The 16,822-nt window shown below is 43.6% G+C and overlaps 1 protein-coding gene across 2 annotated transcripts in view; it reads right to left on the bottom strand.

Moving 5' to 3' along the window:
- The window catches only part of cntln (centlein, centrosomal protein), a 61,492-nt gene extending 44,936 nt beyond the window's left edge, over positions 1-16,556 (bottom strand). For both annotated transcript variants that reach the window (XM_029259229.1, XM_029259230.1), the window contains exons 1-9: positions 16,338-16,556; positions 15,737-15,832; positions 12,686-12,774; positions 10,320-10,404; positions 7,892-8,026; positions 7,145-7,312; positions 5,740-5,873; positions 3,528-3,690; positions 3,037-3,237 (exon numbers count right to left, since the gene is read on the bottom strand). In XM_029259229.1, coding sequence (XP_029115062.1) covers positions 3,037-3,237; positions 3,528-3,690; positions 5,740-5,873; positions 7,145-7,312; positions 7,892-8,026; positions 10,320-10,404; positions 12,686-12,774; positions 15,737-15,817 — 1,056 coding nt within the window. In that variant the 5' untranslated portion in view covers positions 15,818-15,832; positions 16,338-16,556. The remainder of the gene's footprint in view (positions 1-3,036; positions 3,238-3,527; positions 3,691-5,739; positions 5,874-7,144; positions 7,313-7,891; positions 8,027-10,319; positions 10,405-12,685; positions 12,775-15,736; positions 15,833-16,337) is intronic.
- Positions 16,557-16,822: the final 266 nt, after the last annotated feature.

Below are 16,822 nucleotides of genomic sequence, written 5' to 3'. Positions count from 1 at the left end.
ACCATGTTCTCACAGGGTAATTCTCCTGAATAAAATTTCTTCAAAAAATCTGCAGCAGAAGAAAGACACTCTATAAACCTTGACACGAGAGAATCACACTTCTTTGGGGGTATACAGTACAAGCCTGTCCATAAAATTAAGAAATTACACTTTATTTAACAGCCTGAGTCTGAGCACACTGCTCCATTTAAAGTTTCATACTGTTCAACCTGCTGTTTAAGTATAAGTGAAGTCACCAGGGTGATGACATCAGGGTAAAACTCCACAGGTGTAAGCCCTGCACACTGAGCATCCTGGTTGCCATGGTAGTTGCCCATGCAGCCGTTATCCCAGTCAGCCTCGCGGGTCCCAGCGGTGGAGCTACACATCCTAGCAGGGAAGGAGGCCCAGCGCCCAAAAGCTTTCAGATGTGTGTGAACCTGGAGGCTCAAGCTACCAAAAGCCTGTTCAAGAACGTCAACCCAGTCGTAATGAGACCACGTTAATTTTTCCCTGAACATGCATAAGAATCAGAACCACGGAAGAGGAAAAATCTAACCGTCTCCAAATAGTCATCAGATACCAAGATCAGCAGAATAAAGTCTCAGCAAGATGGGAGGCAGTGTGTTTGAGAACTGCTGAAGAACTCCACAACAGAGACGGCAGTCACACAACTCAGTTCACCCAGCCTTCAGAAAACAAAATGAAAATCACAGTTTTATTCACGCTGACTTCACTCACTCGGTGCCGCGCTGGATACATCCCCCGTAAAGAGTAAACTCCTCCTTGGCTCGTGAGGCACACAGAACAAATGTTGACGCACGCTATGGAAAGGCAACACACAATGGGCGTTCATCTCCCTCCTTAGCGGTGTGTTCAAAGCCATCCCTCAGCCTTATTCAAATGAGAAACGAGGTAGCCGGGATCCCCCAGCCGCATGCACTTTGATCATCTCTGCCGGTAACTTCCAAACATTTAAAATTAAAATAAATCCCTGTAACAGCTGAGTGCATCAGAATTTAACAGGTGTTCTGGAGGAAGTTGTTACAGAATTTCAGATTACGGCGGAATGCACGCCCTTGTCAGCGCAATTATAAATAGGGAAAGGAAAACCCCGGCGACCAAATTATTCCTTGGGATACCTGATCCGATAACTTTGATGTCAGTGGATGAGAAATTTAGGAGACAAAGCAGCCCTGAAGTAGCTACATGTGTTCAGTAAACACAATTTAATATTAATGCAGTGCTGGACCATTCAGAACAACCACCTGATCACATAATGAGTTTTTTTTTTTTTTTTAAAATGATTTTTCCGCCTCCATCCTGCAGCACGACAAACCAGACTGACGGAGTGGGACCGATTTTCTAATATTTAAATACAACCATTAAATTAAATCTACACTACTTTCATTTCTAGTTATAAGATTAACTGCAACAGCAGTAGACAGTAATAATGAAGAATTGGTGACTGCCTGCTTTGTTCTAATGTTAAAAACAGTTTGCAAACATTCCTGATATGGTATTTACTGACAAAATTAATAAGGAAACAATGGGGAAAAAATGAATAAATCAGAATGGATATTTGCTAAATTACTAACTCTCCAAATTTGGCCCTTTTTCTGCCATCTCCTAACCTTGGATTGGCATTAACGGGACTCCTGTATCTTTTCATCCAATAATTTTTTTCCACTGTATAGACTGGAAATTAAACAGGAGATATAAAAGTAAAAATTTATAAAAAAAATAAAAAAGACCTCTTCTCGTTTGACAAAGAGATTCAAAAACATTAATTTTTAAAAAAAAAAAAAACAAAACATGAGACAGAACATCCACAGGACACTTGCATCGCTTCTATAGTATCCTGACCCCATCGATGACCTAACCCAGTGATGACCACATGGGTACAGTCACAGACTAGGTGTGTGTCATTGCCCCTGGCACACGAAGCTGAGTTGGGCAACTCTTGCAGGCAGACAGATGTGATCATGAGGTGGGGCACAAAGAGAACTCCAGCAGCTTGTCGAGATTATTGCTCTCTTTCCAATTATGCACGTACATTTTCTCTCAAACCAGAATGAAGATGGATGGGGGCCGGGGGGGGTGCATGCAGTCTATTACCTGAAAATGAATTTTTCCTGAATCCCACAGAGACATGTAACAGGGAGCCAGGGAGGTAGAGAACCTTTGTACCATGATCAGATTGATTTTTCCGGTTTGCCATTCTGGTATGCGTGGTGCACTTTTGCAGTTCTCATAAACATTGTGTTTGTTCCATCCAAATAATTATACACTAAAAATGAGGAGTACTACAGGCCCCATCAGTATAACAACAACAACATTAGAAGTTTTGTACAATTACAGGTGGGAAAAGTGCTTTTCATCCTAACCGCAATCATAGATGAGACGAAACCAGTCACATGATCCATTTGCTCCGAGGACCCAATTCTTTCAGACTCACCGAGTCTGAACACTTTCCAGCAGGAAGTTGTGTCTGCTGAAAGGTATAGAATAGGCATGCTAACAAAGCTCATGCCTAGTGCAAATTTTAAGTACACCTGCTCCTCAGATGACAAACCATTTAACAAGGGGTGCATAACAAAGACCAGTTTTGTTGACCAGTGTTATGAACAACTGCTTGCCCAGTACAGGGCCACAGTGGTCTGGAGCCTATCCTGAAACCGTAGGATCTGTGTTCTATGGCCAACTAAAATCTGGATGTAGAAATACAAATTGCTTGTGCTCAGTACAAAAAATTTTAGAAGCTAAAAATCTGAAGAAAATGTCCATAAATCCATTCATTATTGATAACCACTTTTCCAAATGTGGTGGTTGCAGTGGTCCATAACGTATTTAGCATAGGGAAAGTGGCAGGGTACACACTGGATGGGACACCAGCTCACAGCAGCAAAGAAGAACATGTATTTAAAAATAAACTGGAAAATGTTTGCAACTCTGAAAACTTTTAAGAGAAACATTTGTAGCACAAGCCATCAGTGTATAATAGTCCTTTATTGATAAAGAATCTAAAACCACGAGTGTCTGTCTAGTCAAGCTGACCTGGGTGAGCCTGGAGGTGGCCCTCTGGAGCTGGTCCTGGGTCTGCTTCAGTTGGTCCTGGGTCTGCTGCATCTGAACCTGCAGCTGGCAGATGAGCTGCTCCTTCTGGCAGAGCTGAGCAGTCAGGGAGGTGTGACTGTGACGGAGCTGAGCTTCGCTGGACTTCAGCGCCTCAAAGCAGGCGCTCAGCTCACCATACAGCTGTCAGGGGATACAACAAGAGGGGCAACCATCATCCTGACGGCTGATGAAAATGACCCACTAGTGCAGAACATGTGTCATCTCCACAGGGATGGTGGGGTGGTTGCTACCTTTGACTTACAAACATTAATATTTAAAAAAAAGAAAAGAGGACTCTCTTAATAAAGACCACCCCATATGTCCCATGACCCTGTGTGGGCCACCAGCAGGGATGTTGAAAAGTTCTTAATTAGAGAGACGCTATCAGCACTCTGTCAATGTCTGGACACAGTTGCCAGCCAAAGGCTCACCTTCTGCTGGGAGGTGGTCTCTGCAGCATGGGCTTCCTCTTGGCTCCGAAGGAGGTGCTGAGCATCCTGGTGGAGCCCCTGCAGCTGTGCAATGAGCTGGTCCTGCTCGCTGCTGTGTGCCATGCTCTGCTGGTACTGACTCCGCACCTCCAGCAGCTCGTGCCTGCCGCATGTAAATGGCCGCAGGGCGCAAGTCTCACTGCACTGGCTAACCGAAGGATTTCCTTGTGACGTTTAATGACTCTACCAGCTTTGCAGTACACATCTTACATTTACATTTGTTCATTTAGCTGACGTTTTTCTCCAAAGCGACTTACAATGTTAATCTACGTACAGTTTTTCCCCCATTTGTACAACTAGGTAATTTTTACTGGAGCAACTTCAGGCTAAGTCTCTTGCTCAAGGGTATTACAGCCGGTGGCAAGATTCAAACTTGCAACCTTTGGGGCCAAAGGCAGCAGCTCTAACCACTATGCTACCAGCATGCCCCCATTATCTTACACTTTATCCTTTATTCCAGATCCACAGCTAGACATTGTAACATTAAACATAATCTCAAGGGTTGGCATACAAAATCCATCATGGGACTACATCCATACCCACAATTTCATCATGTGAACGCGTGAAAAACTGAACAGACCGCTCCTCATTTTCCACTGGTTGGTACTGAAATGAAGATGTCACATGACTGCTGAAATTCCAGGGCCAACGCGTCTTACCAGTGGTGCTGCCAGGGAAGTGCTTAATTGAGCGGCTGCAAAAGCCTAGTATCTATCAAAGACCATCCTGAGACTAGGGGACGAGGTGAAAGCCCCAGCCCCCACCACCATCCCCATCTCATAACATGACTGACATCTTACTTCAGACTTGTGTTCGTTGGGAACCTGTATGTGTCTAACGCTCATTTCAGTCGGAGTCCTTGCAAGGCTCACTTTTCTCTCGTATAGACTAAAGCCTGCTGCAGGGGGGCCAAATCCCACACAGCACCTCTCTGACCCTGGAAAGCACATCAGGAATGCAGGCCTCCATCAGGTGGCTTTACTTCAGCCAAGATTTACATGTCACTAGAGATGCTCAAAATAAGAGTTTTTAAGGTCTTTACCTTACCTGCTCAATTCCTAAACTGCAATTACATGCTAAGTTAATAATGGGGAAAAAAGGCTCATTTTACATTTACATTCATCGATTCAGCAGATGCTTTTCGCCAAAGCGACGTACAGCTGAGAGAAAACAAACGTGCATTTCAGTAACAGACAGAGCCATACAGAAGCCGACACGCTATTCTCAAAGTACAGTCACTTAATCCAGTCAAACGCTTTTGCCTGCATATGTTACAAAAAAACTGTGTACAGAATTTGTGGAGTACTTTTTTGAATAGATAATATGCTGCATGTTTATGAAGGACAGAGAATATTAGGAAAGACATGAGTCTGGAAGTGTGCTTTGAGACACAACTTGAAAGTTGAAAGGGATTCAGCAGCTCTGAGGGAGAGAGGGAGGGATATCCTTCCATGACACTGTTGCCTTTTGACTTTGGACTGCTTGCATGCAGGACTGCCAAATAACCAAAGGAGGAAAAGCGTAGCAGATTTTGAAGAATATAGCTCACAAATCCTCAAAATTTTGTGGAAAACTGGTAGCGTAGTGGTTACAGTCACTGCCTTTGGATCCAAAGGTTGCAAGTTTGATTTCCACCTCTGGCTGTAGTACCCTTGGGGAAGGTACTTACCCTAAATTGCTCCAGTGAAGTTACCTAGCTGTATAAATGGGTAAATAATTGTAAGCAGCTTAACATTGTAAGTCGCTCTGGAGAAAAGCATCAGCTGAATGAATAAATGTAAATTAAAAGAAAATCTAATTTCATTTTATAAGTAACTCATATCATTCTATCACTTTAAAAATTTTTTCTATAAGTCTTGACTTTTGCAGTTATGTTTTATCCTCAGCGCTAAAGTGGGTGCTTCTTTAACTAGAGCAGTCCAGAGAAAAGTAATAAAGAGGCCAAAACGTAAACAGTTATCTGACCAGACGAGAGACACAACGCTTGGTTCAGATGCGAAATGAAAGGCGTGAGAAAGCTGACAGTAACTTACACTCCACTGCAATCTGACGCCTGTGCAATGGCATACGGTCCCACAATGACAGCCATTAGGGATGAAGCGCAGAGCGAACGGGAAGCGGAGAGCGGTCTCCCCAAACGCAGCCGACTCACCCAAGTTTAACGACTTGTTCTTCTGCCTTTGCAAGCAGGTCCTCCTTGACAGAGAGCTGACCGCTGAGATGGCTGCACCGGCTCTGCACTTCCTCAGCGCAAAGTCTAGCAGCTTGAGCCTCACTTTCCAGCATCTACAAAGCAAATAAACATTTAATTCTCAGACATAATGCCTCAGTTGTAAAAGTTCTGGAAACACTATCTTATACTAAAAAAAAAATATTTGATTTTAGCTTCAAGTTTAATTTTAACTTGTGTTGCATGAAGTTGACTATGGGCTTTCTGAACCCACTCTAACGGTAAATGCAGAGGCTGAGCTGTGGTCTCCAGGGTCACACCGCTGTGCCGTTTCTGACATTTAACAAGAGTGCGAGTTTCTCAGCTCAGATAAACTATTAAAGCAGACATGCCCCGTGTCTGGGTTCACAAGACATTTGCTGAAAAAAATAAACTACAAACTCCACAAAGAAACCAAAAAAAAAACACACAATGAAGCTCCAGCAAGGAGGAGGCAGCATGGTGGTGCAGAGGGCAGCACTGATTCTTCAGAACTCCTGGACTGTGTGTGTGGACACAGGTGTGAATCTGATCAATCTGTGTGGAGTTTCCATGTACCATCTGACACCACTTTTTTTTTTTTTTTTTTTAAAATAGCGCACTTTTCTCACAAGAAAGAAAAGGTGTATTGAACAAGGTATCTGAAAATCAATCTCCATAGTCACATATATGATCTCTGGGTGCTCTGGTTGCCCCCCACAATCCAAAGTCGCAAGTTTCAGATGAAGAAATTATTCTAAATTGTCAGTAGGGTGTGTACATGTGACTGAATGAATGTATGTGAGTGAATGTGTGTGTGTGAGATCGCCCTGTGATGGACTGGTGCCACGAACCACCCTGCCTCATGTTTTGTTTCCAGGACAGGCTCTGGACCACCACAATCACATGTTGGACAAACAGTTATTAGTAATGGATGAGTGAAGTTACAGCACCATTAATCTTCAAATGATATTTGTTATTTTGCTGCAGTCAAGAAAAAGATCAGTTTAGGCTAAAATTGCTTAGAACATCGCAAAGTAATGATTTTTTTGCTGCTACCAAAATGCAGGCAGCGATGCGAGCACGCTCATCGATCTGTGTGGGCCACAGCCAGCTTCAGTGATCCCAAGGGCAGTGGCAGACTTGGGTACTGCCTGCTTGCACAGCCTACTCCTCTAATTTGGTGTGCAGCAGAGACTCCAGTTTCAAAGCTTTGTCGTGGTGAAGAGCATCATGCACCACCGACTCTGCACCATCACTTACCTGCACTTCGGAGGCCAAGCAGGTCTTCTCACTAGACCTCCCACTTGGACCAATCTCCACCCCTAGGCTGCTCCCTGTGCCCATTCTCCACCCTCTCCTGTGTTACCTGGACTCTGGAGGTCAGGCTTGCCCTCTCCTGCTCCAACTGGGCTGCCTGCTGCTGCAGCATCTCCACATCCCTCTGAAGGTTGGTACAGCGTGCGTTCAGACCTTCCTTCACCTCCTCCAGGCCCCGCTGCTGCTGCACCTCCTTCTTCTGCTGCTCCTTCAACTCCTTTCAGACACAGGTATAAAGGGCCAGGTAAAAGGTGGGAGCACAAAGGAAGAAGCAGTGAATCCACACTGGGTGAACCTGAATATGTAAGACAGTACGACGCCGGTGCAGCAGTGCATCCAAACCATGACTCTGTGATCGGCAAGGTGACCTGTGCTCTTTCATTGTTTTCCGGCTGCCGACAGCAGCCCTAATGAGAACGCACGTACTGCGGCCCTGTTAGCACCCCACTGCCCCTTTGATGCTGTCCTCTGTTATTTTGCGAGACCCGCTCTTTCCTCCGAGTCCTCGCCTTTATCAATTAATAATGCAAGTCCCATCAGAATCTAATTAGAGGAGGCCACATCCTCACAAGCACGCTCTCTTCTTCCCCTTCCCGTCATTAACGATTCTTCTGGAAGTTGCGAGGCTGCAGTCCCCTGCTTTCATGCAGTCTTTGCCTGACTTTGCTGAGGACAAACTGCCATCCCCCACCTTCTCCCCGAAATTTCCAAGCCTAATCTTCCATGGGGATTTGTCATTTTTTGTGTCATCAAGGCGCATCAAAGGAGCACAGCGCCACTGGAGACGTTCACCCACCCTGATTTCTCGACTCTTATCCTTCAACTTGAGGCGCACAGCCGCCAGCTCCTTCTTGACAGCGGTGCCCTCTTCGTCCGCTGTCGCCTTCCTCTGCGTGGCATTCTCTATCTCCTGCTCCCGGAGTGTCACTTTCTGAGCAGGAGAGGGGCGAAGAGACAACCCTTTTAGTGCAGCATGGTCTGAGGGCAGAAGCAGGAAGTAGAACCTGCAGGTACTCATCAGCTACACGTGGACATTTGCACTGCAGCCAAGGGTTAGCATCTGAAGTACAAGGGTCTCATAATGGTTAGGGTTGTCACCTTGCAATAGGAGCAGCTGGATTCAAATCCCTACTGTTACTATAGTGTAATGACCCACGTTACTGTTTTTAGCAGGAAATGTGTTTTTTTTGTTATTGTTAGCATTTGGTGATGCACGGGGAATAAAAGGGAGTGTTTGCGTCTGCCTGGGGGCGCTAAGCAGGCTGGGAAGGCTGCCTGCAGGCGCAGGTCCTGGAGGAAACGGGGTCCTCAGACCGAGAGCGTTTTTTCCCTGGTGTCGGTGTTCGAATAAACATTCGACATGAACGCTGCCTCTGCGTCCTTCGCCCCATCCAAACCCACGGTGTTGCGTGCAACAATAGTACTTCTGATCAAAAATGCTGTGGAAGTGTATAAATAACTGAAAAGCTTAGTATTCAGATCTAACTGATTTGGGCAAAAACGTAAGTGAAACAAAGATCAAAAACAGTCTTAATAATTATTAGAAAATTGCCACCTCATCCAGTGATGGAGTGTGCCTCGTGTACTTGAGAAGTGGATGTAACGATGAACAAACGGAGTGTATTAAAGCAGCTAAAACCTAATAGTGTTGAAAAGGAGAGGCATCACCACTATCAAACAACTCCCACACAAACACACACATCACTGAGGCCACAAAGCCTGAGGGCCTTGAACAATATTCCTGTGTATTGCTTCTGGCATCAGCAACCTCAATATAAAATAATCATATTTTACTGCAGCTGGCAACATATTTTAAGAAGGCTGTATTTCGTATAAAAGGTCTAACCAATTTTCAGGAATTTAACTGTGAAAAAAGTCTTTTAGCTTTCATCACTTAAAAAGATGCATATGAAAAAAAAATGTCAGCTTGAGACTATTTAGAGTTTTCATTATTACTTTTATGTATATATTTTGCTTTTCCAGCTGGCCAACACACAGGTGGTAGGAGGCTTCAAAGCACAAACTGAAAGGTCTTTGGACTCAGGCGGTGCAGTAATCCACTGCTGGCCGCAGATATTTTTAAAATAACGCTGAGCTCTGGGACGCGATTAATTGCCATGTTGGGGGAAATCACTTGAATCTTGCAGATAGTGGATTTACGCTTCTCTCCGTTCAACATGCAAAACGGGCTTTAATAGAGATTTATACAGCAGGTGGAAAAAAAAATTTCAAACGCTGATAATGAGGCAGGCAAGAACAATTTTAACCCCAGAAGTGTTCAATTGGTGAAAGAAAAGGTTTGAAGAAGTTAAGAGGTCTAGGACAGAAAGATTAGCATAAAATATTCCCTGTACAGTTCAAAAATGAAAGCTAATTATGTTACAAAAATGGAAAGGGGGGCACAAGGGGGAGGAGAGACTGGTCAAAGTTACTACGGAAACGAAAGAGAGGCAGGAGACCCTAAAGATGCAGCGGACCACCGTGTCTCAGGGGAGCGGGGAAACCAATTAATCCCTATTTGTGTTGGTTTGGATAACATTTGTAGAAGGTGATGTGTGTCAGTGGTGCATAGGATACAATGGAGAGCCATTAACTGTAATGAGGTCCAGGCCTGGTTCTGCTGCGGTGAAAAACCCGGCGCTCACAGGTCCAACACACAGCTGCTGCACAGAAACCAGTGTTCGACACTAAACAAAAAAGCCATAATAAAACTCCAAGTACCTGGCAGCAGGACTGTGGTTTATAGAAAAATTAAATATCTGTGGGACACAGCAGTGAGTGGAAAGACTCCAGTGAGTATTCCAACAGGTAAAATGCCATCGGCACTCGCCCACTACATACCTGGCTCACGTAAAACAAAGCTGCAGTAAGAGAAACCAGAGAAAAACTTCTGAACCCAATTTTTGGAATTGTAGGGTATTTAAAATAAAACATACACACACATTGCCACTCTTACCAACAGCGATCGACTGATTCGTTCTTTCGAAAAACAGACACAGAAATTAAGACATCCATATCAGAAGGTTCTCTTTTTGGGAGGATGATCTTTCAATCGTCTATTTATTGCATATATTTGGAAAGTTGCAACAAAGTTTTATGACACTGTATGACGTACAAACGAAAAGAAACATTGGTTTTAATAGTGTAACTGCTTACATGCTCTCCTTGCAAGACACTCTGATTATTTATGTGCAGAAAGAACGAGAAAACAGCGAGCACCATACCTGCTCCAGCTCCTGTATTTTTGAGTCTTTCATCTGAAGTATTTCTAGAACCTTCCTGTCTTTAGCTTCTGCTTTATGTTTCTCCCTGGAAGGAAGGGAAAAAAACAAAAAAACAAAAAAAAAAAAAAACCCAATACAGTGCTCAGTGAGCGCGATTAGCATCTCATCACGAGAGTTAACACTGTCTAATGATCAATGTCATTTTGAAGTATTGAGATTACACCAAACTGACAGACCAAGTACAAGAATAATTGAGCATATGGCAAGTGACAGCAAATTAACTTATCAGGCAGGGGAAAAACACCAGGAGGAAAAGAAAGAGTTTCTTGCAAAAATAATACAGTGAAAGGCATATTGACAAAACACTACTTTCCATGTTTCAGTGCTTATGCCAAACTACATTTATGCGGGGAATTCTCTAACCCTTTGTGGTACGTTATGTAAATTTACTTAATGCAGAGAACTTCTCAGCAGCGAGTGTAATCCTTGTGGGGCTCTGCATTTCTCGCTTTACTGCTCAGGTGTTATTGTGAGAAATTCTGGGATCGAGGGCAGAACGGAAGCCATAGAGACCAGTTTGACTCAACACATGCAGATATGCCCCCAAACCCAGCCCTCTAAACGACATTTTGCCTCCGCCGAGCGAAGCACTGACTTGTACCTCGCAGCATGGAACAGGGTCCTGAGTGCCTAACCAACTGGTGCGTAACCATTATGTCTTCCCACGGGGCAGGCAGCCCCTCAGCCTGCGCTGGATTCGTGTGATTATCATGTCAATATTCCACGCTCTGATCTGCCCATGCAGCCAGGGAGCGCTCTACCTTGACTCCGAGCTCCCGTGTGGCCCGTTGAATGTTTCCACGCAGTAACGGCGGCTTTCTCCATCAGACTGAGGCTCTCTGACCTGCCCTGGAGGCTTTCCCTCAGGCAAATGTCTGGGCTTTGCACCGCCCAACACGCAAACGGCACACAAAGGGGGAAAAACATGACGCTTTTGTTTCCTATTTGCACACACGGCTGTGCTGTAAACAAACCCCTGAGCTGAACCTGACTTTCCGAATTACATGTGCATCTGCAGTCTCGTGAGTCTAAGTACGGCTCGTTTGAAAAGATGTCAGCTGGTACAACAGAGTTGCAACTCTACAAACAGCCCTAAAATACTGGCGGCTGTTGGGCTAGCCAAAATAAGTGTTTACCATGATTGAAATTTAAAATTAAAAAAAAAAACACTATCCACGCTGATTGACTGAACTCATCGATGTAAAGTCGTTTCATTCATTTAATAAGCAATCACTGAGATTAGACCTTCACTTATAAAGTTTAGATTTATACATTAAGTAGGTGCTTTTTACCAAAGCACTATAGAACTCAGAGTAAACAAAAGTAAATTTCACAACAAATAACTTTAAAAACAAACACATGATTACCAAAGGGCTGTTTGTCCAACACCACACTTTTTGCAGGAGCACATTACACAAATAGCCTGTAGAACTGACTCTGATAGGAAATATAAATGTGTTTGTGACAGATGGCATGATGCAGATTTACAGAGCAGAGACCCAAAAGGAATTCAGCAGGTGTGAGGGACAATGGAAACTTATTCTACCACATCAGAGCCAAAACCAAGAACCTGCAGACTTCTGATTTTCAGCACCCAGAGGTGGAGGTGTGTAGCAGTCTAGCTGAGCCATAGGGAATGATCGCATCCTGTACTATCAAGTTTTACGTTTCGTGATCGCATAAGCAATAAAGATGTTTGGATCTGAGAAGTTTGAGATCAAAATCTTTCTGATAGCTTCTCCAACTCTGCCCTTCTGAGAAGGGTCAGCTTTTGTCCCATTAAAACATGCAGTTGGAGAAGACGCCCAGTTCTGAAAAGAAAGTGATCAAGGCCCTTTTTTGAATGCAAATTCAGGGTCGAGCAGCTTGGCCATGGATAAATGGGCTTAGAGGCAGCATGCGCAGCAGATTCCTCCCTAACACTGCTACATTTTAAGGTTCCTCTGCTACAACCCTGGATAACATTTGCAAAATTTTTGCAGGTAAATCTGTTCCCCCTTGTTGTGAAAATTCCCCGTGATGGGCATACATAATCTCTACTGGGTGGGCTTTTAAGCTTTATAGAGGATCATAGAAGCTGCTCATGTTACAGGACTTGAAAGTGACAGCAAAAGAAATGCCTATTTGAAAAAACTTAACCGGATCTGTCCTTAAACCTCGTTCTTTGTCTGAAATAAAATAACTTAAGAGAAAGAGCAATTCCGGCAATCAAGATATTCCCTGCATTAATGTGGATTGTTTCAGTTCAATACCATGCAATCGCAGAGTCCTCTACAAATGCCCTCTGTGTCCAGCACGCTGCTCACCTCTCCACGACTAAGCTTACCGCCTGGGTGAGGTCCGGATTGGCAACCTGGAGGCGTTTCCACAAGGACCACACAAATTCTTTGTCTGCCTACAGGAGGAAAAAAAATACAGAATTTCAGACTGAACTTTTCAAATTTCATACTTATAACCCTAGTGAAAAATACAACCATTTGAGATTACAGCAAAAAATAAAGTGTTTCTATTGGTACAACAGGCTCCTGCATCAAATTAACACAAGATTATTATTATTTAGCTACGACACTACTTAAAATACCTACTCACATAAGACGAATTTAACACACACTCATTTACTCACACATGCACATACTACCAGCGATGTAGAATCACCACTTTACCTGAAACATGTCTCTAGACCATGGGAGAAAATCTGAGCTTCTGGAAGCAACCCATGTGAACACACAGAGCACACGCACATACACTTGAGCTGGATTTAAACCCAGATCTGAAGCCACAACCCAGAAGTTGTGAGGCACAAGAACTGCCCGCTGCACTGCCACACCACCCAGTTTCCAGGATATAATTTGATTTTTAAACGTTCTGTTGACCTGTCATTCGCAAGGGCCTTACAGTCCTCAGCATATACCGTGCATATGTGAACAAGCGGGAGTGTATGAGCCTGCCCCGCGATAGACTGATGTCTCATCAAGGGTGTAACTGTGAATCCAGGATTAGTTCTGGACTGCCAGGACACTGCACTGGACATAGGACCATGAGTGGATGGATGCATCCTGAAAATCAAAGTGAAGTGTCTAAGTGTGTAAGACCTGTGTCATTTTGTGACATTCTCCTAATGAGGGGTAAACAAAAAACCTGAGAACTCAGCACAGCATGTTGGATGCATTTCAAATTTAAATTGTTCTCTCAGACATTCTCAAGAAGTGTTATGTTTAATGAGAAGTCTGAAACCACAGCTCCTGAAGTTTAAAAAGAGAATTATACCAAATTGACTTAATTTTAAATTATCTGTTAAATTATGTTCGCATCATCATAAGATAAAAGTCGTCACTCCCGCTGGAATTTGCTGGTCTCCAATTAGTACATGAATCTTAAAACTCATTCAAAAAGTGTCTAATCAATTATTTAGTAAATGGCGGAGGCCGACCTTGACAGGCCATGGGCTGAACATACAAAGTAGAGAGCAGATGACCAGAGATGAAGATCTCACAGAAAGAGGGCCTACATTTCTCAGCTAATGATGGTTTAAGAAAGATCAGACCTTAGCTGGGTGGTCTGGGCTGTGGGTAACACCGTAACACGGGTGACTGCAGGACAGCACAGTGAAAAGCTCCTTCAAGGCTACGCAGCTTGACGCCTCTTACGGACTCTGAGGATCTTGCAATAAAGGCAGCCGCCCGACCCCTCCTGTCTTTTACACGTGGGACGCGTTTCAGTCAGTGGCCTTTCCTCATAATAATTTACTACCCTAGACTGGACTCAAAAGCTGTCTAATTTAGCACATGTATATTCAAATGTTTCTTCAAAAACTGTCAGATTAATGATTCATTTATTTAATTAATTCATTAATATTAATTAAAAGTGGAGAAAGCAGATGTCAGGAGAACATGGACAAAACATGAACAAGGGGAACAGAAGATGGCCCCACTGATCTCAGCACAGTAGGTGATCTCTTCTATCGTTGTGGAGGGAACTGGGTTCGAAAGAAATAATAGAGCAAAGACTCAGCCATTTATTTCTGATCAAACTGAAGTTTTATTTAGCTTGCCATTGATCACTGCAAACTTCTGGGAATGCATACTTCGAAAAGGAAGTTGGCAACCTACTCACCCAGCTTCAGGACTATAATCCACATGTTTTTTTTAAAAAAAAAAAAAAAAAAAAAAAAAAAACTTGCCACAGATCATGCACTAAAGTTCCTTTTCCTCACTGATGTGAATGGTGTGACATGTGCCAGGCTCAGAGCACACTGACACAATACTGTGACACACTACACGATGGTCTGTTAACCGTGTTTCTACTCTAAAGTGATACAAAAGCACCCTGGTTTAATGACAGCTTCACACTAATCCATCATCTACAATGACTGGGGAAAAAAAGGATCATGTCAAAAGAAAGTCTATATGCTAATCAGGGTGCAATGCAAATATTTTGATGAAACCAGTCAACTGCCGAGCTTTAAGGCACCACCTGGTGGGAGCCACCAGACATGCAGACCAACAGCACCCCCCCCGCCATCAAACTTGTAAACCATACCAGAACATGCTCAGCTGAGCTTTACTGTGGCTCTGATTTGCAAGACACAAAGTAATTGACAGTCTGGGATATTGCATTCAAACAGAGGAGATGGGTCAGAAGCAGACCCTTTTTTTGTAAGGATGTATCCCCAGGGCACAAGCACAAAGGTGCACTGCTTACAAAATGGCCCGTTCTGTGAACAAGCCGTTTGTCATGTAGGCTAAAACTGTTAAAACAGGCAGGCAGAGATTTCAGAATATGACATTCTCTCAAAAAGTTGGCGATTCCGAGAAATTTGGAGGAAAATGAAGAAAGAGTGAGCATCAACCACATTTCTGTACTCAATCACGACGACTATGGATGCACCCCTTTACATTTATTCATTCAGCAGACGCTTTTCTCCAAAGAGACGTACATCTCAACAAAAATACAATTTATACATTACATTAAGAGACAGACGTGGCTGCAGACATGATTCTTATGCAAACCTAGTTTGTTACTTTCCACTCGATGCACCGATGTTCATCGCTCGAGTAGGTGCATAAAACGCGGGACAGATGAATCCAGGATCCCCTTACAGAAGCAGACCCTTTTTTTGTAAGGATGTACCCCCAGTAAGAACACCAATGGAAGACAGGCAGTCCATTCATATGTTCCAACAAGGCAGACGCTCACACCCACTCAGCAACTTTTCTAAGACAGTTTCAATGGAAAAAAACTCAACTCGCACCACAGTACGTAACATCGGCACAACAATCAGCCGGTGAGTATGACCCTCCCAACAGGACAGGGACAAGTGACCTCAAACACTGCACCGTTCGTTCACCCAGTATTACCTGGCACTGGACTAGCTCCTTGGACAGGCTTCTTATCTCCTCTTCCAGTAGCAAAACTCGGGAGCTCTCCTGTGCAGCCATGTTGTTGCTAAAAAACTGAAATACATGCACAAAAGGAGAGGATTCAGCTAGTGTTCACACTGACAGCGATGCGTGTACCTTACCAGCGCATTTTGGATACATGGCTAAGATGAGTATATCCCAATAAGCTCAAGGAGGGCAGCAGATTGCAGGAGCATGGCAGTTAGAAGAAGGACTGAGGGGCCATTCATGATCCTGCTGTAGGAGGCACCTAGTGAGATACATAGCATGAACTACTACAGTAATATACACATCTGGGCCAGTGACTAACAACAACAATAACAGCTCAACTTCTTCTACTTCAGTGAAGCTTGTAAAACTCTCTCAGGTCGATTAGATTGACACACACATTTGACACAATTGAATTTCGCAGTATGTTGTTTGGGGACAGGTTCCATCCTATTATAAAAAAAAAAGCGCGAAAACTATGTAACCCCATTTACCAGTACACCACAGACAGACAAAGTAAATATTAAACGTCCGTGCTTGCTTGTGCTGCTGTGTTAGCCTAGCTAGCTACCTCAGGATCAGGATGTCGACGACTCGACACACACACAGTTCTTCAATTCAAAATCCACCGGACGGCAGCATCACCGAGAAGTAAACAGTCACAGTCTTTTAAGGCAATGACACGTTAATCCAGCATTTCTATCTGAATTTAATATTGTTTAAAATGAAGAAACGCCATCTCTAAACGGCTGTATTCCCCGTTGCTACACAACAACCTTTCAAACCGGCGCGCCGCTCTCTGCCGTAAATAGTTTTTGCTGAACGTCACGACGTTTAACGACAGTCTTGCAACTGTTTACGGCATCGTCGTCGCACAGGACGGAGGTCCTTCCGCGCGCCGCCTATTGTCTGATAATTACTGTGTAATACATGGTCATGGGGGTAAAAACCTATATTCTAATACGTAGTACTTAACAGAATTGTTATATTTGCTGTGATTTTTTATTAAACTTATCTGGACTTTCATTCATTCATTTATTTGTTTGTTTGTTTATA

The sequence above is a fragment of the Scleropages formosus genome, chromosome 16 (genome assembly GCF_900964775.1).
Source record: "Scleropages formosus chromosome 16, fSclFor1.1, whole genome shotgun sequence".
NCBI lineage: Eukaryota > Metazoa > Chordata > Actinopteri > Osteoglossiformes > Osteoglossidae > Scleropages > Scleropages formosus.
The sequence above is the reverse complement of the archived record's forward strand: the minus strand, read 5'-3'. Positions and strand labels throughout refer to the sequence as shown.